At 36.8% G+C, this 25,186-nt stretch overlaps 1 protein-coding gene across 4 annotated transcripts in view; it reads left to right on the top strand.

Moving 5' to 3' along the window:
* The first annotated feature begins 707 nt into the window (after positions 1-707).
* PHF6 (PHD finger protein 6) overlaps positions 708-25,186 on the top strand; it is a 51,216-nt gene continuing 26,737 nt past the window's right edge. For all 4 annotated transcript variants that reach the window (XM_081126521.1, XM_081126519.1, XM_081126520.1 and 1 more), the window contains exons 1-5: positions 708-884; positions 4,697-4,882; positions 5,110-5,211; positions 20,351-20,484; positions 20,758-20,801. In XM_081126521.1, coding sequence (XP_080982647.1) covers positions 4,745-4,882; positions 5,110-5,211; positions 20,351-20,484; positions 20,758-20,801 — 418 coding nt within the window. In that variant the 5' untranslated portion in view covers positions 708-884; positions 4,697-4,744. The remainder of the gene's footprint in view (positions 885-4,696; positions 4,883-5,109; positions 5,212-20,350; positions 20,485-20,757; positions 20,802-25,186) is intronic.

Genomic DNA, 25,186 nt, shown 5'->3' with positions numbered 1-25,186 from the left:
GTGTTCGTTTAGGTGTCTGGTTTACCTGTATGAGTTATAAAGAAAAGCACTCATCTTTTCTGATTATGATAATCTCAGCATTTATAGAGGGCCTGTTATATGCCAGGGACGCTAATACACACTTGCATTATTTCATTTCTTCCTCACAATAAACCCGGTAGATACCATTTCATCCCCATTTTAAAGACAAAAAATTAAGGTACAGAAATGAACATGATTCGCCTAAGGACTGAAATTGAGGTAGACTGACTCCACTACGAGCGTCTCAGTCTTTCCTGGCAGTAAAATGAGAGAACGGAAGACCTCAAAATGATGCCACGAGAGTACAATGAAATAATGGATGTGAAAAGGCCTCGGTGAACAAGTGCAAGGGATAAGGCCTACCCACATGAATCACTGTTGCAAACTGGTTCCCCAGGGCCCCCATCCAACGGCTTCTAGTCCCAACCCTGCCGCTTCCTCGCCCAACCCACAGCTACAGCTTTGATTCTCTTTCTCTATCTCGTCGAATCCTGCCCGCAAACACTTGGCTGAGCGACCGACCGGAGAATAGAAGGTACGCGCGCGAGCAGGAGGCGGGGCCTGTCGCCCAGCTCCGAGCTGGGGGCGGGTCTGCTCATGCGCCGTGGCCCTGCGGCTTCAGCGGTCCCTTGGCTGCAGCCAATCAGGAGCCGCGGCGCGTTCGGGCGTCTCACGCCCTGTGAGTCGTTGCGTGCGAGGGGGGGCGACGTAAGGGCACTCCGCGAGCCCGTCTCCTCGAATGAAAGGAAACAACCTCCGGCGACAGAGCCCCGCTCTCAGGCGCTGCCGACAACCGAGACAGACTTCTTTCTCTTTCCCCTCACTGGCGCTTCTCCCCTGCCGTTCGCCTCTCGGCCCTGCCGGTGAGTCCCCACAGAACCCCGGGGCCCCCCATTCTCTGCCTGGCGGGAGAGGACAAGGAGGATGGCGGTTGCCAGGCCGCCGCCCCTGCCCGTTGTTTAGGGGGACTCTCGGTGGTCTCGCTTTATTGTCGGGGACCCTAGAAGCGCCGCTCATTGAAGGCGCTTGGCTAAGAGGCTGCTAAGAAAAGTGCGTTAGAGGAGCTGAGGGAGAGGTGAGGCTTAAGCGTAGACTTCGGGGGAGGGGGCGCAACATTTAGGGAGGAAAAAATACTGGGAATATTTAGTCTTTGCCATTGCTTAGTACATATTTGGGAAGGAGGGAGGCTCCCAGTTTGGGAAGAGTAAGAGGAAGAATTGTGAGGATGGCAAGAGGGTTAGCCTTCCAGAAAGAGGAAAAAGTCCGGGTGGGGGGAATTAGGGGTAAAACAGAGATGAAACGAAGACTTAGAGGGCGAACTCCTAGGGGAGGAGGGCTCAAGAAAGTGGTAGGATGATATTTTTCGGGATTCCAGAGGATTGGAAAAGGACAATTTGGGGACCCTGACTTGACCGAAAGGAACCTGCTAAAGTGCTTTAGAGGAAGATAGTTTTGCGAGTTTATCTAGCGCTATATTAGCGGGAGATCTCGGAGTCTAGTGTGTACTGAATAAATAACGGAGAGGATCCTGTACGTTATGTGTACTATCCTTTATTATATGGACGAACAGCACGGCATTCTTTTGAAATGTGTTCGTTTCGATATTGAGTGGAAGTTGAAAAATCCTTCCTTTTCATCGGCTTACGGACTTAATATCAGGTCTTATTCATACAGATCAAATTCTTGCTCTACCCTTCGGTTTGAAACAACTGGAAAATTCCTTCAGTTTCCTTTTGAATAACCGCAAAAAGCAATGCGAAGCATGTAATATCGTGCAACCAAATTCAGGTGCCCTTCCGGTTCATTTCTTATTCGTCTATTTCTCTTCACTGTAACTTTCCTGACATAAATACTGCTTCTTTGGGGATCACATTGATATATTTTGAATCTGTATATTTCAACTTGCTCGCGTGTAGAATCGTTTGATCTTCCGGAACTGCAGTTTTTGTTTTGTTTTTTGTGAAAATGGTCTTTCAGATACCAGGCATTGAATGAGCTCGAGTTAGCTCTTGAATGCTCTCCTTGATGTTTCAGCTTATTTCTACCTTGGTGCTTCACAGCATCTTGGAAAATCAGAAATGCATTGATTGCTTCAGCTTAACTAATCGGGCTTTTATATTTTTCAGACATTTAAATTGTTTTCCACCGTTGTTATCTTTGTCTGTTTATTTCTGCTTTATAACATTGCTTATAATGTTATGGAAACCGTTTCATTGTTCGGTGAATGCATCAAACTTTGATCTTTGCATGCCCTGAAAAACATTTTAGACTAAAATTAAAATGCCATGTAGCTGCGTGGATTATTATGAACCCCTTAATATTGGTCCTTGCAATGCCCTTATTCTCCTTACCTAGATACCACAAATGTGACAGCATTTAGATAAAAATCTGTATTTTTATGATAAAGACATTTTTGCTAGAACTCATTGTTTCCATGATGTTTTCCACTTCATGTTTTAGAAGGAGGCTGTAAAAAATTAGCAAGATGTGCACAGATGCATTATTTGAATTTTAGTGGAAAAATCCATTCACTCATTGCACATTGGGGAAAGTTTTTTTTATTGGTTTTGTGCACATTTGTGTGTTTCTGTTCACTTTACAAATTACATTTTAACCAATTACAGAAAAAATACACTAAAATATTTTTGAATGCAAAATAAAATGTACCTTTTTCTTTTGGATTTTGGGGTCTTTGATAGCTAGAAAAGCAGGTTCTCAAAATTATGATGAGAAATTTACCTGTTTATAAATTGAAAGAGGCAGAATTCAATATGGATACAATTCGGGGGGTAACATTTTCAGAATTAATTTCAAGAATAAAAAGTGATTTTCTAATTTAGGAATTTTCTTTATCTTAAGCTGATTTTATAGCCTATGCTAGCTAGCACTGAATAGAAATTACACATTAAAGATGCCTGTACAAATTAGATTCACAATGTGCCATCCTTTCAACTGGCCAAGGATGAGCGGGACAAATGCTGAATGTATTACAGTGGTTTCATAGTGCCTGCTATTGCGTAGTAGTAAAGAAAACTAATTTAGAACACAAATAGCAAATTTTGGTGCTATTTATGAATTTTGGTGTTTTGCATAGTTAATTCTAAAGATTTTGGCAGCTATATTCTTGATAAAGCAACTGAACACATATTTGCCTGAGCAAATGCAAACACACTTCCCCTTTTGTTTCTTTTGTTTCTTTGTTATGTTCTTTTTTCCCTTTAATCCTAAAAGTATTTGCTGCCTATTTTCAATCAGTTTCACGGTTTATACCCAGTGCTGTGAATACAGTTCCATCCTGTCCCATTTGGAAGACTGAGGTATTTAAAATTGTACATAGCATTCAAAGTTTGTTAAACCCATCAACAGAGACCGTCAGGGCCTTTGAAGTTTTGTTAAAAAGAAAAATCTAGATATAAATTGATAAGAACTGTTTCTTTGTGGCTTCACTTTACATTTTGATTATCTGCATTTTTATATTGCCAAGTGCTAAATGGTTTGTAGCTACTACGTTGCTGGCATCCAGTTTTTACTCTTCTTGGTGAATAGGTGCTTTCTCAGAAAGCTATAATGTAGTGTTAGTGAGTCTATTTTTTTAAACATAGTATTATGAAAATGTTAAAATATATTTAAAATTGGAAAAAATAGTAAATTTTAAGACACAGACTTGAGGTTTTATTAATTGTGATTTATTTGTGACAACCTGGTTCCTGAACTGCTTAGTTCTGTTGACTTGGAAAAACTACACAAATCAAATAACTGATTTTACATTTGTTTAATATTTCTGAAGAATCTGTTGAGCTTGATGACCTAAATCTGAAACCTTATATGCTAGAGCTTTTCTTCCCTTTTTTGTTTGACTATCTTACCTATAATTACACTTTGACTGAATTTAAGACTCATTCAGAAATATTTTCCTACCTTTATACAATATTACTAATTTAAGTGGGAAAGTTACTGTATTTAGAACGCTACTGTTAGTTTGTAACTTTAATAAGCAGACTTTTGGAGTAAATCTGAGTCAGATAATACAGTTGTTCTTATAAATGATTGGTTCCTAAAATTTGTGTTTTTGAATAGACTGTTACAAGTCTAATCTTTTCTTTACTTGAAAATGGAATACAATAGCAAAATTAATTTGTTAAAGACTTGGACATGATTTTTTTAAACTTGAAAATAAGTTTAAAAATAATTATTCCAAAGTCATCATTAAGTAAATTTATTTCTCTTTCTTTGGAATTGTGCAGTTATAGAATTCTGTTGGTTTTGGGTATTGTGTAGTTTTCTTAGTATTTTTTGCTCTTTTCTTAGATATATAATTTTTTGGTTCCTTAAAGGGACACCTAGCTATACATGAAAAATATTTTGCATTATGTAAATGATGAATTTAATAACATTGTCCATTTTTTACTTATCTATGCAGAAACAGTTCTAATTATTTCACATATCCCCTAAGTTGGGAGCAGTTTGATCTTTCTCACTTACTTCATTGTTATACATAAATACATAATTTTTCATTATGGAGGCATCTTAAATTTTAATATTGATTTGTCAACACTTAAAAGCCATTTAAAAAGCATATATTAAAACTTAACTCAGATATTAAACAACTTACATGACTGTGTAAACTGATTTTAAACGAAACTAACCATTTTGTCACCCTTCTTATTCTCTGTAGCATTTCTTGAGGCTTATAAAGTGGCATTCTAAAGGCAATTTAAAAATCATGTCAAGCTCTGTTGAACAGAAAAAAGGGCCTACAAGACAACGTAAGTGTGGCTTTTGTAAGTCAAATCGAGACAAGGAATGTGGACAGTTGCTAATATCTGAAAACCAGAAGGTGGCAGCACACCATAAGTGCATGGTAAGTATACCAGCAGCAACTGAGAGACCTGAAACTAGAAGAATCTTAACAATGACTAGTCCTGAATTCTAAGAAGAAAAATTCAGTTAAATTTTTAAGAAATGGTTTTTCACTAACACTATGCCATTTTTACAAGAATATTTCCTTTTAAATTTAACATCTTGTTCACTGTTTCACTGTAATTTCTTTATATATGAACCTTAATTTTTTTTAAATGTAATTTATAGCTCTTTTCATCTGCTTTGGTATCATCACACTCTGATAATGAAAGTCTTGGTGGATTTTCTATTGAAGATGTCCAAAAGGAAATTAAAAGAGGCACGAAGCTGGTAAGTTGGGATTTCTGCTTCTTGAGACTAAAACTTATTTTAAACTCATCAGGGAAGAAATTGCTTATTTTAGAGTGTATTACCTTATTAACTGAATATAATTTTAAATTGCAGCCTTTTTTTTTCCTCCCTAAACCAGCAAATTCCAAGGCTGGGTTTAATTTACTTATCATTCAACAAAAAAGGAATGAATCACTTGAAACTATATAATGTTATTAACCAGTGTCACCGGAATACATTTCTTTTAAATATATCTTTATTGATTTTAGAGAGAGGAAGGGAGAGGGAGAGATAGAAGCATCACTGATGAGAGAGTCGTGGATCGGCTGCCTCCTGCACGCCTCTGACTGGGGATTGAGCCCGCAACCCGGGCATGTGCCCTGACCGGGAATCGAACCTCAATCTCCTGGATTGTAGGTTGATGTTCAACTGCTGAGCCACTCCGGCCGGGCTCACCCCAATAAATTTAATTAAAAATAGCAAATGCAAAAAAGGAGTGAATCAATATTTATATTACTCAAAATTTTTTCTTTTCAAAAATAATTAAAATCTTCTTGAAGGCGTTGTTGACTTAGAAAATAAGCAGTTTGCTTAATTTGAGTGTATCATGTGTTAAAGTCTTCATTTATTTTTGCCAAAATAAGATTTTATTTTGAAAGTCATTTGAAAGACACTGAGACTCAACAGATGTAGATTCCAAATTCATATTCTGTGCAACCCCCACCAGTGGTCTCTGTCATGCCAAAAAGTTGCTTTCTTTGATAATTTCTATTTTTAGCTTCCTGGAGAAGAGACCTTTTCCCATAAGCCATCTTCATTTTTTCTTTTTTTTGTAGAGTAGAGCTTTATTTCCAGGAAATAGTGTATTTGTTGGAGATGGGTTAAATTTAATTAAATTTTGATGTGTTTTTATCTTCCATCATAAAGTAATTGTCATTACAAATGAAGATGACAGTACCCTTTCAACAAAAAAATGTTAGCAGTTGCTGAGCAAAGTATTGTATTGTGATTCAGGTATATAACAGCATTAATGACTTTGGGTAACATGGTGAGTTTTACAGTTTTTCTGAAGCTATGCTATAGTAATGTTCCTATAGCTGTCTTCACTACCAGTAACCAGATTGTCAAGATACTGTATTGCCCTTTTGGGAAAGTAGTGTCATCTCAGTTAATATTTATGATACATTATTGTTTACATTGAAATTGTTTCTTTTCATTTGGTTATTTTTCTCCTTTGAGCTCTTTATTGAAATTACATCTGTAAATTTACCTCCAGGAGCTTCACTATGAAGCGTTTCATTATTTTAAAGATGGATTTGACAGAACAGATATCTGTGTTTGTAGGAACTAAAAGTAATCTCATTTCACAAAGAATCTGATGGGAGGAAGGCTATCATTTTGATGATCAGAAATAATTTATTTTGAAAAGCAGTCTTCTAGTATTAGAAAAAACCATACGAAGAAGTTCAGGGACAACATTAGAAATTTGCTTTAAGGTAAATAGTCTCAAACCCTAGAATCAGTATTGGCACAAATGGGAATTTAGAAGTCAGACTGCTTTTGTTGTAATGAGATCTTCACTGAAAATGTTTATCTTCCCCACCCCCAAAACAGTAGATACCAATAGAGTGCTCCATGTTTAATGTGATTTTGATTTGTTTAAATGTGGCTTTAGATTTCATGTTACTGAGGCTTGCTGACTTGAGAACCATAACAGCATGTTTTTATTTCCTCACCCTTAAAAACAAATTCAGATGCAAAGAAAGAACACTATTTACTTGACATGGGTTGTACTATAAGCCTTATCACCCCATTATTTATTCCTTGGCACTATGAATATGCCTGGAAAATGCTTCTATATCCTACTTGTGAGAGTTTTTGTTACTTGACATATTGCTCTAGTCAGAACAGGAGCAGTTTTGGTCCCTAATGTTACAGTGTTATTAACAAACGCAGTGCCTAGTTTTAAATGAAGCAGTATCATACATTTGGCTGTATTGCTAAATTCAGTGGAGATTTAATCTATTTGGACTTAATGTGAAGAAAGCATCAGAATTTTGTACAGGTTTCACTATTGTACGTTGGTTTGATTAATTTTTAATGGTATAGTGTAGGGAGTTGATTCCCCCCCCCCCCTCAAGTGTAATGAGTTATACATAGCAACTTGTTCCTTGATCTAGGGAGTGGAACAATATTGGAGGTGAAGACCACAAACTATATTAACAGTCTTGGATTTGTACCCCAGCTTTGTCACTTACTAGCTGGGTGACCCTGGGAAAATTATTTACTTCTCTATGTCACGATTTCTTCCCCTGCCAAAAGGAGATAATGACAGTAATTGCTTCACAGGGATATTGTGAGAATTAAAAGAGAGAGCCTGGTGCCTGTCATGTGGTTAAGACTTGATAAATGGTAGCCACCATTCTAGGTATTATTTGTAAATAATAAGATACTGCTAATATTAGCATAGGCTAATGAAAAGCATGCTGGGCTGGGAAGTCATGGAGCCTGTTTTTTGTTGTTGTTTTGTGTGTGTGTTCTTTGAATCCTCACTGGAGGATATTTTTTCCATTGGTTTTTTTAGAGAGAGAGGAAGGAAGGAAGGGAGGGGGAGAGAGAGAGGGGAAGGGAGAGAAACATTGATGTGAGAGACACATCAATTGGTTGCCTCCCGCATGTGCCCCAACAGGGGATGGGATCAAACCTGCAACTCAGGTATGTGCTCTTGACTGGGAATCAAACCCGAGACCCAACACTCTAACCACTGAGCCACGCCAGCCCACACTCTAACCACTGAGCCATGCCAGCGAGGGCATGGAGCCTGTTTTTTAAATAACTCTGCCACTGACACATTATGTAACTTTAGACAGGTCATTAACTTATTTGTCTTTTCGCCAGCAGTAAACAGATAATGCTGTGTCACTGCTTACTAAACAGTGATGTTGCATGACAAAAAGTGCTATAAAATATACAAAGAGTTACTTTAGGAAAAGCATGTTGAAGCCGTGTTGAGGCTGTGGGCATCTGGCCCACAGCCAGAATAGTGGCAGAAAGAGAACTTTTGAGCCTGGATGTATAATTTTGCTCCTTCCCATTCTCCCAAAATGTCAGAATTTAAATAACTTGCATAGCGGATAGGACTAGCGTAGCATTTATGTTTAACATTGAAATAATTTTGAAGTTTCCTTTTAGCCTTTAGTTTTGCTCCTTCCATTATATCATTTTTAGATGAAGTACATACGATCAAGTAACCAAAATAATCAAATTTTAGTTTTCGTCTTTACTTTTCCCTGTGTAGATTTGTCTAAGTAATAAAAGAGCCATAAATCAAATAGGAAGGGAGAGAAAAGTGAAGAGCTTCATGCAGGTAGATAAGCTACATATAAACTAGATAATCAGCTTTCCTAATTGAGTTTTTAAAGCATTTTGTCTTGTGAGCCTGTTTGTCCTGGCTCCTGTTTATCTAGATTTCTAGGTGAAAAGTAGGTCATTGAAAGTAATCGAAAACAGGAGTGCTGGTCCTTGGTGTTGGCTCCAGAGGTGCTCACTTGCCCCAAAGAAAAGTATAGAGAGAAGAGGCTGGGGCTTGATGTGAAAGTGTATATAGGTGGCCAGATGGGTCAGTCTCGAGAGGATGGGAGGTTGCAGTAGAGCGGGAGGTACGGGTGTGTGGTTTCTATGTTCTTACTGCCATAGGCAAATTTCCAAGGTTTTCATGTCAGCCACAAGGATCAGGGGGAGGAAAAGCCATTCCACAAGAACATATTCATCTCTTTTTACACCACCTTTAAGTATATAGCACCAAGGTGGACCAGGAGAAATTTGGCAGAGTACTAAGGTTTTTATAATATGAGGCTCTGTTTTTGCAGTTAAGAAAGATATATATTTTTCCAGAATGGTTTCCAGTTCCTGTTGAAGCCATATGGAGACACCACATCTGCACCACCTACTCTTATTCTCCAACCATCTAGCCAAGAAATGCAAATTTCCAAGTAAAATTATGAGTTACCACTATTTTCATTTTGTTTAAGGAGACACTTGAAAGGAGTATATTTCAAGAACTTACTCTTTCTGGATGCCATTGGTGGTGAGATCATTAAGAGTATCTACATCGGATAGGTACTGTTCTAATTGGTACCAGTGTCAGATAGGTCACAGACTCTTAAGAACAGAAGGAATCCAAAAGGCCATTTCAGCCTGGCCAGGCGGGGCTCAGCGGTTGAGTGTCGGCCTAAGATCCAGGAGATCGGTGTTCGATTCCCGGTCAGGGCACATGCCTGGGTTGTGGGCTTGATCCCCAGTCAGGGGCATGCAGGAGGCAGCCGATCAATGACTCTCATCATTGATGTTTCAACTCTCTCCCTCTCCCTTCCTCTCTCTGAAATCAATAAAGATTAAAAAAAAAAAAAGGCCATTTCATTCATCTTCCTTACCTCTAGGCATGATTACCTACAAACCATCCAACATAATATTTTTGTCCCATTCTTAAATATATCAAGAAATTGTGATTCTACCCAAGCATTCTGAAACAGGACTAGTGTATTATATAACAGTTCAGAAATTCATCCTTCTGTATAACTCAAGTATCTTGCTTAATTTAAAGTCATTTATTCTAGGTCTGTCTTTTTCCATTCAAGGAATGGTTTCTTCATATATCTCATGACTATCCTCAGGTCACTCCTAAACTTTCCCCTTTTCAAACTAAATTTTACTCACATATATTAAGAAATCCCCTGGCCCTGGCCAGGTTTGCTTAGTGGTTAGAGTGTTGGCTCATAGATGGAAGGGTCACAGTTGCAGGCTTGGTTGGAGCATGTGCCGGAGGCAACCAGCAGATGAATCACATTGATGTTTTTCCCCCCACCCCACTCTTTCTAAAAAAAAAAAAAAATCAGTGGAAAAAAATATCCTCAGGTGAAGATTAATAAAAAAGAAATCCTCTGAATATTTTTCCTGCTTTTTTCAATAGTAGAAATAGCTAACATTTATTGAACACTTAAACCGTGTTAGGGACTGGGATATGTACTTTAAGTACATGATCTTGTTTATCGTACTTTGAGGTAGGAAGGTATTTATTTTCACTTTACAGATAAGGAAGCTGAGGCTTAGAGAAGTTAAGTAACCTGGCTGTGGTTATTATAGCGAGTATGTGGCAGAGATAGAATTTGAGTCCAGGGCCAGTTAACTGCAAAGTCAGAATTCTTTTTTTTTTTTTTTTTTTTTTAATGTTTTTAATGATTTTTTTTTTTTTTTTTTTAAGAGAGAGGAAGGAAGAGGGAGAGAGAAACATCAATGAGAGAGAAACACTGATTGGCCACCTCCCAAACCAGGGATTGAGCCTGAAACCCAGGCATGTGCCCTGACCCGGCAATCAAACCGGTGACCACCTGGTGCATAGGATGATGCTCAGATTAATTCTTAATCATTAGATTATTTTAGACTGCCTTTTAAGCTACCTAACCAAAAATGACATTTAAAAATGTCATGATTACTGCTTAGTAGTTTTCTAACAGAGATGGATATGGTACTTCATTTAGTATATAATCAGACTCCTGTTAATATATTGTTATTAGCATTATTTTGCTGTTTTTAGGGTGAAAATCCTGTATACATACTATATAAGAATATTCTGATTCTGTGTTACCCTCAAGATATTTTTTGTTGCCTCTGAAAATAAAAAGACCAATTACATAGTCTTTACTTTGTTATTTACTGAGTACCAATGGAGTGCTTGGCACCCCAGAGAAAAAGGATTTCTGATTTTGATGGTTTATCGGGCATGCCACAAATCTACATATATGACAATTGTAGTATACACTTTTTAAATTCTTCTGTGGGTGAGGAGTCTTGCCAATCTAGGTAGTTAAGACTGCTCTCTAGAGATGGTAAGGTTTAAAAAAAGGGATGAGTCCAGGAAACAGATGAGCTATACTAGAATGGGTCATTGAGACTGGCAGTAGTGGATTGGAATTGAGTAATGTGGGATGATTGCAGGGTCTTTAAATATTAAACAGGAATTTCAGCTGGATAGGAGGGGATGGGGAAGGGCAGTGCATGATTTTTTCAGGAGATAAGTGATATACAGTAGTCACTGTGGAGAATGAAATAGTGGCAGCATATTTGTCTGGTATACATAGCTGTTGTGTAGGCATCGTAAACTCAACCTGTCTAAACCAATATTCATTAACTCCCCACCCTGAAACGATTCTCTTTCTGAATCCTTTATCTTCAACTCTTTCTACTTCCACATCAGTCAGTTGGTTCTATTTCTGGGATGTCTCTGCCTTCTTTTCTTTTTTAATGGTCTCCTAAATCCAGCCTTACTCTTCCTATCCTTCCAACATACTGCTGGTAATTATTTGATCTCTGCTTTTAAAACCTAATATCACTCTCTAACCCAAAGTCTTGACTGATTACTTCCTGCATGCAAAATAATAACAGGAGGCCTCAGCATGCTCTTCAGAAGTCATATCTTAACTCACCTTTTCCATTCCTTATCCCATTCCCTCTCCTCTCAGTTTCCCAATCATCCTCTACTTGTCTCTACTGCTGCATATGTTCTGATGTTACTCATCTCCTAGCTGCCTGTCAGTTTTATGTTTTTGAGTCCTACTTAGCCTTACCTCTGTCATAGAGTTTAACACATTATGCATTGTATTTGTTACATGTGCTCAAGCCTTTCTTCCTCACTCTACTGTGAACTCTGGGGGAGTAGAGACTGTATTCTGTTTGCCTAGCATAGGCTTAAGTGAGGATAATGCATAGAAAACACTTGGCACGGTGCTTGATGTCTCAGTTGAGCTCAATAGTGTTTAATAAATAAGTGGGCACTCATTCATTGTTGGTTGAGTTTGAAGGAGAGAAGAGCTTCAGTTGGATAATAGTATGAAGCCTCAATAGTGAGCTAGGTATAAGTTGACCGGGGAAGTAATGGTATAGCCTAAAATTCCTGTTTTGGTTAATCTGTGGTTTAGTGTTGTTTGCAGCTCCAGCAGTTTGAAAAGAAAAGGAGAGAAATCTAGAGGGAAAAATCAGGTTAGTTATTTTTTCAGGATGGTAGAGAGCTATATATGCCTCAAACAGGAGTTTTTTTGTTTCTTTAGCTTTCACTCACCCAATATGGTGTTATTTTTGTTTACATAGGCATCATATTGTCAAGGCCTCCATCTACAGTCTAAAATTCATGTACCTGGCCATTTGTTGGATACTTAATTGAGTATCTACTTTGTACCATGCACAAATGGAAACACTTTGGGTGCAACCATGAGTAAATATAGTTTAGCTTTAGAAGTATCTAAAGAATGCCACCAGAGAGCTGGGAAAGAGGGCCATTATTAATTCTACCTGAGAAGGCAGAGGCTTCATAGAAAGTGACATTCGAAATGTGTTACACTGGGAAAGTGATGCTGTAGAAATCAAAAGGGGAAGAGTTCCAAGGAGGAGGAAGTGGTTAAAGTATTAAGTAAGTATTAAATGCCAGTGCTATTTAAAGTAGAGCGTGTGGAGCATGCGCAGTGCATAGAGTGCTAGCACTGCTGACGACATACAGAGGAGAAGATGTCAGGTGAATAGTAGTACTACTAACCAAGCAGTGGTACCTAACCAACTATGAAATCAGGAAGGGGAGATGGGGGATTACAGACAGGTATCTTTTGAAAAAGGTTCCCAAGTGGTATTTACTTAAATTAATTAATTAATTAATTATTGTTTTTTAAAACCCATGTTTATTGATTTTAGAGAGAGGAAGGGGAAGAAAGAGGGAGAGAGACAGAAACATCATTGATGACAGGGTCATTGGTTGGCTCCCTCCTGCACGCCCTGTGCTGGGGATGGAGCCTGAAACCTGGGCGTGTGCCCTGACCAGGAATCGAACCTTGATCTCCTAGATCCTAGGTCGATGCTCAACCGCTGAGGCACGCCCAGCCGGGCTCCCAAGTGATTTTTAATGAACACTCTTGGTTATGGACCATTGCTTTGGGACAGGGGTTGGCAAACTTTGTGTAAAGGACCAGATAAATATTTAGGGCTTTGCCAGCCATATGGTCTCGGTCGCAGCCACAGACAATATGCAAAAAATAAGCATGTCTGTATTCTGATAAAACTTCACAAAAACAGGTGGTGGGCTGGATTGGGTTTGCAGGATTCCACCTTAAGATTTTGGGGGTCCCGACCGGGCGTGGCTCAGCGGTTGAGCATCGACCTAGGATTTAGGCGATCAGGGTTCGATTTCCGGTCAGGGCACATGCTTGGGTTGTGGTCTAGATCCCCAGTCGGAGACGTGCAGGAGGCAGCCGATCAATGACTCTCTCATCATTGATGTTTCTATCTCTCTCTCCCTCTCCTTTCCTCTCTCTGAAATCAACAAAGATATATTTTTAAAAAATTAATAAAAAAAAGATATCTTGGGGGGAAAATAGGTAAATTTTCTTCCTGAAGATGGCTTCATTGTCATCTGTGTAACTAAGTGTACATGAATCATGAATGTATTCATATAAATGATTTTTTTTTTTAAAAAAAGCTCTGAGTATGATACATAGATTAATCTTAATGTGTACAGATATTTTACATCACATATATTAAAATGAACTTTGCTTTACTTTGGAAGTAATTAAGGAGAATGAATGTAGGGTCAAAGAGAAACTTCAAGCCTAATGATGGTGAAAATCAGATCTTTGACTTACTGAATCAGTTAAATTTTTTTAATATGTCTTTATTGATTTCAAAGAGAGGAAGGGAGAGGAGGGAGAGAGAGAGAAGCATCAATGATGAGAGAGTCATTGATCGACTGTGTCCTGCACGCCCCCTACTGGGGATTGAGCCTGAAACCCCAGGCATGTGTCCTGATCGGGAATCAAACCGACCACTTGGCCACACTGGCCGACCTGAATCAGTTAATTTTTTTTTAAAAATTAAAATATTTATTTCTTTGCCTTCATTTAATACTTCTTTGGGAATACTGTCAATTTATTTCATTATATAATTCTTATTATTTGTGTTAATAGAGGAGAATGCAAACCAATAATAAAAAATAGCCCATGTCTGGTTTTGGTGGGTTGTCTCGGTACTTACTCTTGCATGAGTGTGTATTTGGTGTTCTTCACAGATGAAATATAGCAACAGCATGACAGTTTAGAGTACCTTCAGCATGAAAGACCTAAACCTGAGAAGAGCCTAAATCTAATGATCTGAGCTCAGAAAAAATCTGTCTGAATCTTTCAGATGAAAATAGAAATTTCAAAGGCTCCAATAAGGCAATTTATACTCCTTGTCAATGATGATTCATAAATTTGGATGGAGTTAAGTATGTGGTATTCAGAGCAAGGTCAGGAGACTAGGTTAAGGAAGAACTTGGGAGGCTTGGTTTATTTCCCTCAAATTTCCAAAAGACTTTTGGAATGATTTATTCAGTAACTGCTTAGATTTAGTCTGTTACTCTAGTAAAATAAGTAATTTTTAGTGGCTCTCTTTTTTGGAAGTACTTGGAATTTAAGGTCCTAATCTATCAGGTCTGTCACTTTTCAATGATTTTTGACAGCTTTCAGATTTTATTTTTGCTTTCTAGCTTTACATTTAGACTTAATTATGATATAGACTGTTATTAACAATATTATATTAAGTTTGTAGCTATAATGATAAACCTGAAATGGTTGTAAGATCATGTTCAACCCTCCCATGAAATGGTATTATTTTAGTTTTCTATGTTGGATCTGTGAGGTGTTACTGGAAGTCAATGAACCTGGAGTTAAGAGCATTGTTTAGGCAGCTCTGAAAACTTACCCCAACTGCACTGTCTTGCTTTTATTAAAAACAAACACCAGTGTAAGGTTAACTGCTCTCATTTTTTGTCTTTTCTCCTATAAAAATATCCTAAGTACCCTGTTTACAACTCCAAGTACTTTTGGTGTTTTTTTTTCTTTGCCTTCAGACTCAAGAACATTCTCCAAACATTTGTAACCATTTTCTTAGAGCAGGTGTCTTGAGAGTAGTAAGTACTTGGCTCTGAGAATTTATACCTATACACTATGGTCAGTTACTGATATGTGTAGCAGATACACAGCAATTAAGCTGGGAAAAGCTAAGTCTTAGAGAGCCCGCTCTCCCTTGGCTCTATCCAGCCATCAGATTTCAGCTTTTCCCCAAGAACCTTCTCTTTTTCCCTATCCTAGAAGATGTCAATCTTATTTTAGTTTTACCTTAAATCTATCTGTGGTCTTAGTTGAGTTTTCCTTGAGATTCTCCCAGAGCTACTGTGAAGGCCGTATTTTCCCTTTTATTCCTTAAGACTTCTTCCTTTTGCAAACTGAATATCAGCCCTGGCCTGGTTCAGTTGACTGAGGAGCAGGTATGTCCCAGCCTCTGACTCCTGTGGGACTTGAGCTAAGTCATGGTCGTTTCAGTTTCTGTTGTCTCCTCTCATGTGTGACTTAGTTCCTCTTTCATCAGTGGGTCAGCTCCTTGAGACTCTGCTTATGTGGCACAACTTAAACCTTAACATAGTACAGCTTCTCAGACAACAGAAAGGTGGTCAGCGGGGTCAGGGAGGTCGGGGAACAGGGAGATGTTGGTCAAGGGCTACAAAGTTGCAATTGTGTGGGATAAATAAGTCTAAAGGTTCGGTGCAGAGCATGATGACTATACTTAATAATACTATATTGTATACTGGAAATTTGCTGAGAGGAGATTTCTGGTTCTCTCACCACATGCACCGAAAAATGGTAACTGTATAAAGAAATGGACATATTTATTAGCTTGACTGTAGTAATCATTTCACTATGTATATGTGTATTAAAATATGTTGTACACCTTAAATATATGTAATTTTATTTAAAAATATAGATTCTAACCATACTATAAAGGTGACATGCAAACATCTGAAATAGAATGGGGCCTTTTCTTCCACTCTTCCCATTTGGGAAGAAGTAATTGATTACTGAGGTTTCTAGGTCTACTAGAAAACAAACTGAATAGAGATGTTAAAGTAAAAGAAAAATTATCAACCAAGAAATTTTTACCTAAAATCAAGAGCTTGAAATCAGGATACAAGCAGGGTAAGCTAAGGATTGACATACCCATACCAGGGACAGGAAATTAGCCTTTAGCAATATTAGATATGTGGGACAGACCTTTTCTCAGGGGGCAGGGGTCTACCATTGTTCTTGAAAAACATGCATCTGTCAGGTTAACTTTCCCTTTCCCACATTTTTAAAAAAATTTTATTTTTGTTTAAAATATTACAGATGTCCCTTTTTCTCCCCAATGACCCGTTCCACCCTGTTCCTTCCCCCTCCCCAGCCCCTCTCCCCACCATTGTCCATGTCCTTGGGTTGTGTATATATGCATATAAATTCTTTGGTTACTCTCTCCCCCTCCACCCACCCGCCCTCCTCCATCCCTCTGACATTCATCAGTCTCATCTATGCTTCCATGTCATTTGAGAGAGCCGTGGGTAAAGTGCAAGCAGGACATTAAATAGCAGCTGATAGTCATTCTGCTGAGGGCCCGGTAGGGACTGTGACAAATTGGAGGGAAAATGTTTTGTGTAAAGCAGAATACAGGATAACATTACTCAGGTCCAACGAACTGCTGCCTTGCTGTGGTGGTGAGGGTCCCATTTTCCTATTATTCCACCTTTTTCCAGAGAAGTCTTTTTTTGTATTTTCCATAACATTCCACCTATCTGGTTTCCCAACATCTTTAATTTTTCTTTTTATCTCTTCTTTATTCTCTACCTTGTTTGACAGAGCTAATCTTTTGCCCCAAATATGCTCACCTCTACTCATTCTGTGCCCCTTTAACAGGATTGTTCTTCTCAATTTCACCTTTCCAAGTCTTAGATCAGACTGTTTAAATATTTGTAGATATACCTGAAGATAATTATATTAAATCTGCAGGTATTAGAAACATGAATAAGAAAAAAATGTGCCTTAAGTTATTAAAATCTTCAGTAACAGAGTAAGCTTAAAATCAACTATTTTGTAAGATACAGTGTTAGTCTTCCAAAAAACTCAGTCCAGAAGCAATTGATGGATGAAATCTAACATTTATAAAGACAATCAGCCATACATGGAAGTAAAATGGTAAGAGCCAAAATGAATGCTGTATCTTAAGTCCCATAGGAGTTCAGGGGAAAAAATTATTTCAGAGGTTGAAATATAGCATAGTAGACTTAAAGGTTAACAGTTATGTTCCCATTTTGTATTCAGGGGTACACAAATATTTCAATTTTATATTTAGTTTTATTATGGATAATTTTTGCTATTTTGTTAGTACCTTGCTAGAATTTCATATACAAGAAGGTATTTCTGCTTGTATATGAATGTTGTATAAAATAGATCCTGTAGCCCAGCTGGCGTGGCTCATCGGTTGAGCATCGACCTATGATCCAGGAGATCGAGGTTCAATTCCCAGTCAGGGCACATGCCCGCGTTTCAGGGTCAATCCCCAGTAGGCGGAGTGCAGGAGGCAGCGGATCAGGGACTCTCTCATCATTGATGTCCCCCTCCCCCTCCCCTCCCCCTCCCTGAAATCAATAAAGACATTTTTAAAAAATAAAATAGATCTTGTAAATTCTAATTGAGAAAAATTCCTGTTCCTGACCTGGAAAAGAATTTTTACTCTCTGAAAACATTTTTATTGGTATGTCTTCTTATTTTCTTCCTTGAGAGAAATTGACAAAAGTGAGAATCTTTTTCTCAGTTAAAAAAAGTATCTGTCCTAAATTGCAATAGTTAACTGGCTGTACTTTGAGCAGATTTTAATTTATAACCTGCCAAAACATATTTTGATACATTTTAGACATTTGATTTCCTTCTCATTCTCAATAAACTGAGAGATGGGTATTGAAAACATTTGCTAGAGTATTCCCAATGTTCTTAAACAATTTTTGTATATAAAAATATTTTTGACCATTGTAGAAAAATCAGAAAACAAAGGAAATTATGAAGAAAACCAATAACCCCCAATAGCCACTCAGCATTTTGCTATATTTACTTCCACCTACTTTCAAAGAATATGTATTACAGTTGGGATCATAATTCACATAGTTTTGTATCCTACTTCATTTTTCACTTAACATTATACATAAACTTTTTCCCATACCATTAAAATTTCTTTGAAAAGAGTGGCTATAGAATATTCCTACATATGGGTGTGCTATAATTTATTTAAACATTTTTCAATTGTTTTCTATAGGTGGTTTTACATTTCAGGCTATTCTAAGTAATTCTGAAATGAACATTATTTTATATAAATTGTCTCAGTCTGATTTTTTTCTAAGACTAGATTTATAGAATTAAAGTGACTGGATCAGAGAATTTAAACTTTTTAAAAGCTCTTTGATAAATAAGGCAAGTTACTGTGCAGGGAGCGTGTACCAATTCCAAGGAGCATTTGAAAATGCTCATCTCATTGTATCTTTGCCAGTGTTGAGGATTTTTCCCAGTACAGTATTTTTAATAGTACCCCTCCTTTCATTTTTGCTTGCTAATTGAATTTAATAATTTTTTTCAAAATGTACTTATGCAAAACCCATTTTAGATGTAATTTCAAGATGAACTACTTGCAGTAGAGTTTTTAATGAAGTGGGATAATGTTCAATTCATTAAGTTAAAAAAAAACAGGCTGCAAAATGGTACATACAGAATTACATGGCAAATACTTTCACACAAACATTGTAACACTTTCAGGGCGTCTCTGCTTGGTGAGTATGAGTGATTTAAAAATTTTTTTTGTGCTCTTTTGTATTTTCCAAAATTTCTGTAATAAGTCTGTGTTTTGATTAGAAATGTAATTTACTAAAATAATAGAATCTCATAATTAAGTTGCAGTACAAACGTTCCACCTTCTCAAGAATTTATAAGCCACCTAAAAGTACTTAACAGCTTTCCCTGCTTGGTAATTTGGCATAGTATTTCTTTTTACAGTAATACTTTGAAGTTTTTATATTTATTTAAGGAAGTGGAGTATTTCACTAGTAATAATAATCGACACCGGCCCTCATGTTTTCTTGGAAGTACCTGTATTGAGAATATTTTTGTTTCTGACTTATATATGAGTATTTTTTGAATCGTAGCTTGAAAAAGAGGTTAAGTGGCTTGCTTAGAGAAATATAAGAAATTTTATTGGGATTTATATTAGCCTCTTGGTAAAACAAAATTACTTAAGGGCCAAGTAATCCAAAATTAGGATGGTAAGTGTTCTTTATGTTAGAATGAATAAAGAGGAATAAGAAGAGTTTTGAGTGAGGTATCTAGCATTCTAAAAACCATGAGCAGTTTTTAAGATTTACGTTATTATGAGTTTATTTTGGCATGGCATTTATGGCTTAGGAGATAGCCTCATTAAAAGTCCACTCAGCACAGTATATACTGTGATATGTAAATCGGACCACCAACAATCATTGTTATGTATTTGTTTTGTTATTTTTTTAAGAGAATTTTTCCTAAATTTAGATCATGAGCTAGTTAAACTATGAATTATTCAATGAAGTCATAAGGTAAGGTATATTAAAATATGTTGAAAGAATCTGTTCTTTTATCTATTTGTCTGAATTCATAATGCAAGAGGTAAGTAACAGATTAAATTAAAACAGATGAGCATATTTTCACAATCAACTTGACATCACAAAATCTTTTTAGAGCTTGAGGTATTTAGAAATCTACTTAATTCTTTCATTCTCTTTCCTTCCTTCACTTAAAATTGATTTTACCAGGTTCCCAAATAGTATGTGAGGGTTTTATTCCTGAAGATTCTCATTGATTATGTGGAAAATGAAGGAAAATTTTTTCTGGTATGAGGCATTTTCCCCAGTTATACATTTCTAGGAAGATCTGGATTGTGCAGAGGTCTAAGTTCTGTACAGTTTACATCCATGATGTACAACATTCCAAGTTTTCTCTTGACCACAGTGAAACAATAGGCATTAAGAATATTCCATTGATTTTGTTATTGTTTAACATGGGAAAAAATAACCCCAGTAGAATTGTATTGAATTACTTTATGGCAAGAACACAAGAAAAATAGCTTTATTAAGTTACAAAACTTTTCATTAACCAATTTGTTTTCCTTGACAGAGATTAATACGCCTCTAACCTGATATCACTCCCTTAGCCAATAATATTATTTTGTTGTTTTGCTGTAGATGTGTTCTTTGTGCCATTGTCCCGGAGCAACAATTGGTTGTGATGTGAAAACATGTCACAGGACGTACCACTACCACTGTGCATTGCATGATAAAGCTCAAATACGAGAAAAACCTTCACAAGGAATTTACATGTAATTATTCAACTTCTCTTTAATTTTTTTTTAACAGTCATACTTTCTTCAGCCTTCTGTAAAAAATTTCCCATTTCACAACATTTCATCATAATTGTAAAGAGTGTTTTTGGTAAAGAATTTAATGCTTAGAGAAATGGCATAGAAAGTTTAATAATAAGGTTTTTGGAATCCAGCTTGTGATTTGGGTGAAGTGTACCACTCATTTTCTTAATTTGAAAAGTGGGTTTAGTTTGTTTACTTGATAATTTTTAATTTCTTCATTTTCTATAGGGTTTATTGCCGGAAACACAAGAAAACTGCACATAACTCTGAAGGTACGTACGTCATTCAACCAATTTTCAATTTCAAGAAGAAATTTGAGTAAAGTATGAGTGAGTTATACAATATTAATTTTTACCATAAGATGTATCTCAATATTTGAATACATTTGGAAGAACTAAGAAAAGCATTAGGATGAACAAATGTACAATAGTAAAAAAGTCTGAACTTTTAGGAAAACTTTTATCTCAGAGTTCTTGTAAAGAGTTAATCAGCAATATATTTATCTTTAGGAAGAAATGATGCTAATGGTTAGGCATTTCTGTGTTTATGTAAGTGTGTTAGTAGATTATAAAGTTAATAATTAGCCTACTGTCTGATACAGAAATGTGAACTGGGGACACTAGTACATTTTGTCATTACCAGGCTTTCTGTTAAATTTTTATTCACATTGTAGTACTTTTTTAAATAAAAAATGTTCATGAGGCAATCAATTAAAAAACATAAACCTAAAATTATTTTATAATTTATTTTCGCTTAAATTTATGCAAAACTGGGTTAGTCATGTTTATATATAGTTAGCCAAGTTGTACTTGGTCTTTAAAAGGTATAGGAAAGTTCTCAAATTGAATTCTGACTTGTTTTAAACCTTTTCAGACAGGTGGTTTTGATACTTTTACTAGCAATATAAAAAGGCTTAGATTTAATCTGAGATTTCTCTATCCTTCCATTTAGATTAAGGATCTTTAAAGTTTTTTTAGCTTCCTAGAACGTGCTGCTTAGAATTAGAATGGTTTGAGCCTGTTGTTTTAGGAAGTTGTTTCTTTTATAAAGAATTACCTAAATATCAGTGTTAGCATATTAAAATTTGTGGCCCATTTTGACCTCTTAGAACTGGATTTTCTAATACAAAATAGCATTATTTCTACTTTGGACTCCAGATTAGTCCAAATACTTTAAAAATGATGGTTAAAATACCGTCTTTAGCAAAAACTTGTTAAGATAAACAGATTGGATAAATAATAATAACAGATGGTTTTGGTTTTTCAAAAATATATCTATTGCCCGGCCGGGCGTGGCTCAGCGGTTGAGGGTCGACCTAGGATCCAGGCAATCGGGGTTCGATTCCCGGTCAGGGCACATGCCCAGGTTGCGGGCTGTAGCCGATCAATGACTCTCCCATTGATGTTTCTCTCTCTATCTCTCTCCCCCTCTCCTTTCCTCTCTCTGAAATCAATAAAGATATTTTTAAAAAAATAAAAAATAAAAAAAATAAAAATATATCTATTGATTTCAGAGAGAGGAAGGGAGAGGAAGAGAGAGAGAGAGAAACATCAATGATGAGAGAGTCATTGATCGGCTGCCTCCTGCATGCCCCCCACTAGGGATCAAGCCCACAACCTGGGCATGTGTCCTGACCAGGAATCGAACCACTATCTCCTGGATCCTAGGTGGATTCAATCGCTGAGCCACGCCGATTGGACAAGAACAGACTGTTTTTGAAGTGCTAAAGTGCAACTGATAAACCTTTATAGTGTTTTTTTTTTCAGTTTTCTTTCTTCCTTAATTCTAGAATTGAATTGAAAAACCTTTTGTGAAAAGTTAAGAGTAAGCTTTCCCACCTTCCATTACTCCAGATTTTAACAGTGTATTATTTGATTCTCTTTAAGATTGTGGTGACCATGTAGGGCAAGCCAAGGATTGAGATGTATGACCCGACGAATACAAGTATATGAACATACTGAGGCAGGATATTTGAGGATGGCAGCAATGATTTAAACATCTCCACTTTTATTCTCTAGATTTCTGAAGCCGGTAGTACCATCTAGTGGTAGAGAGAAGTCACTGCAGACTATGTAAAGTAGAATAATTTTGACTACCTTTTTGCTTTGAGAAACTTATTAATGAGAACTATCTAAATACATACTTTTCTTTTTTAAAAAAAATAGATCTTTATTGATTTCAGAGAGAGGAAGGGATAAGGAGAGAGAGACTTGAAACATCAATGATGAGAGTCATCATTGATCGGTTGCTTCCTGCACACCCCTTACTGGGTATTGAGCCCGCAACCTATGCCCTGACTGGGAGTCAAACCACGATCTCCTGGATCCTGGGTCGATGCTCAACCGCTGAGCCACGCCTGGCCGGGCTAAATGCATACTTTGCAAGATGACTTTTCTTTTACTGCAACTGGCAGGATTCCTATAATTCAAATTTGTGATACAATTGATTTAAATGTTGAGTTTCGTGTATACTTGTGTAGCACATTGTGTTTATATACCTATTCTAGAACTTGAAGTATAATTTAAAAGTATTACAGAGTTCATATTTATTGAATTTTGACTTTTATAACATTCATCTAGCTTGAATTTGTTATTGAATTTATTGTATTTATTTGATTTTGTCAGAAGCAGAACTTCCAATTATTTCATTGTTCTAATGGGAAACATGTTCTACTTTATGATTATATATTTATGATGGGGGTTTATAGGATTGTATTTTAGGGACTGTCTTTGTTTGAAAATTGTACTGCACTAGTCTGTACAGCAAAGAGGAATTGATACTTGTGGCATTTGCTTCAGCATTTGCCATTTGTGGCTCAATACCTACTTCGCTAATACTTAAAATGATAAATACTATATAATTCAGTCTGTCATGTTAGTTTGACATAACATGGACTGTGTTCTGAAATATTGAATTTGAGAATCACTTTACTATCTCCATAGTTTTGACTTTTCCAGAATATCATATAGTTAGAATTGTATAGTATATGGCCTTTTCAGATTGTAGTCTTTCACTTAGTTGGCCTTTTTTGGGGTGGTTAGTTGATAGATAACTACTTATGAGAAAAGGTCCTATAGGCTAGAAGAGATTGAAGGTACAGGAAGGAGGATTCATTGCACAAGCAGAACAATTGTCGTGTAATAGGAGGATATTTCCACTGTAATAGGAGTTAAGGAAGAGGATAGGTGGTTCCTGTCTGTTCTTTTTTCTCTATGAGGGAGAATGTGGGGAGAAGCATGAGGGTTGCAAGTTGAAGGAGAGAGGAGAAGGTTTCAAAGAATAGTTGTGAAGACCAGGAGAGGAAGTTTGCCTAGAGAGATGTAAGGTTTCTAGACTGTTGAGGGTCCAGTTGAGGTTGATAACCATGAATTTACGGAGTGATATTATCAGTCAGGTTGTGTGACTTTCTTCCGGCAATTCAGGATCCTGGGTGTAGCATAGAGAAAGTGGCTAGTTGGTTAATTGAGAATTGTGATTTTGCCAAGTGGGCTCAACAAAGAAGTAAGGGGGTAAGGGAACTTAGGATATTTGCAAAAGAGAAATCTAAGATAGGGGTGTGAAGGCAAGAAAAGAAGAAAAACAGGAAAGAATTATAGCCTGGAGGTCTTGATAAAGTTGAACAATGAGAATGAATGAAAGTACTTGGGAAAGATCATTTGTGATACAGTTATTTCAGAGTAGAACCATTTTGGGTGATTATAAGGCTTGTGATTATAAGGATTGAGCAGTTGATGGATATTATTGAGGATCAAGAAATTGACTGACTAGGTGTTGCTTGGATTGTCCATTTGTACGCTTGGAATCACCCAGGATGATGATGGCAGGGATTGGGATGGAGAAAAGGGCTGTGAGTTGTGTGCTAAGGAAAGTCTAATTGGTGAGATAGAAGAATTGGGAGTTGGTAATTGTTAGCAACGAGAAGGGGAAGATAGCATAGCCTGTGGACCAGCAGAATTGTCATCATCGTCGTTACTATTACTCCTTAAAAACTCTGCCTACCTTTATTGCCACTCATCATTTCATGTGCTCCTCCTTGGAAGATAATAGAATTTAAATTGTATTTGTGATTTAACTTGGAAAATTTTAGTAATGTATTCATATTGTGCTCTTTACTAGATCTGACTGCCATATTCTTTCACTGATTCACCAGATTTATTGACTACCTATGTGCAAAGTGCTGTGCTAGGCATTATTTGCGCTCATCTTTGATTTAGCACACTTCACAAACTTTCATTATAAGACGTTTCAAACATATGCAAGAGTGTGTTTGAAACAAAGCCCATCACCCAGGTTTAGCAGTCATCAGCTCATGGCCAATGTCGTTTATACTATACTCCCCCCCACTTCCTCCACCTGTGTTATTTTGAATTAAATACCAGCCATCATATTTCATTTTAGCATACTTAATCAAGAATAATATATTTTTGATCTGTTATGTGTTTATATATGTATATATTTTCATATGTATAAAAGAAATAATTTATCTGATACCTTTACTGAAAGAGCAGAATGCAGCATTTACTAGTGATGTGGAGCATGCAGAGCGAATGCACATCACATTTCCTCTAGAGAAGGCAGGGCAGGTAATCTCCAGTCTTCCTTTTGTAGCAGCTCTGAAGATTCAAAGCAGAATCTTAATGTTTGGCCTTTCCCCCCC

The sequence above is a fragment of the Miniopterus schreibersii genome (assembly GCF_964146895.1).
Source record: "Miniopterus schreibersii genome assembly, chromosome: X".
NCBI classification, from domain to species: Eukaryota; Metazoa; Chordata; class Mammalia; order Chiroptera; family Miniopteridae; genus Miniopterus; species Miniopterus schreibersii.
Note: the sequence above shows the minus strand (reverse complement) of the source record. Positions and strands in the feature narration are given on the sequence as shown.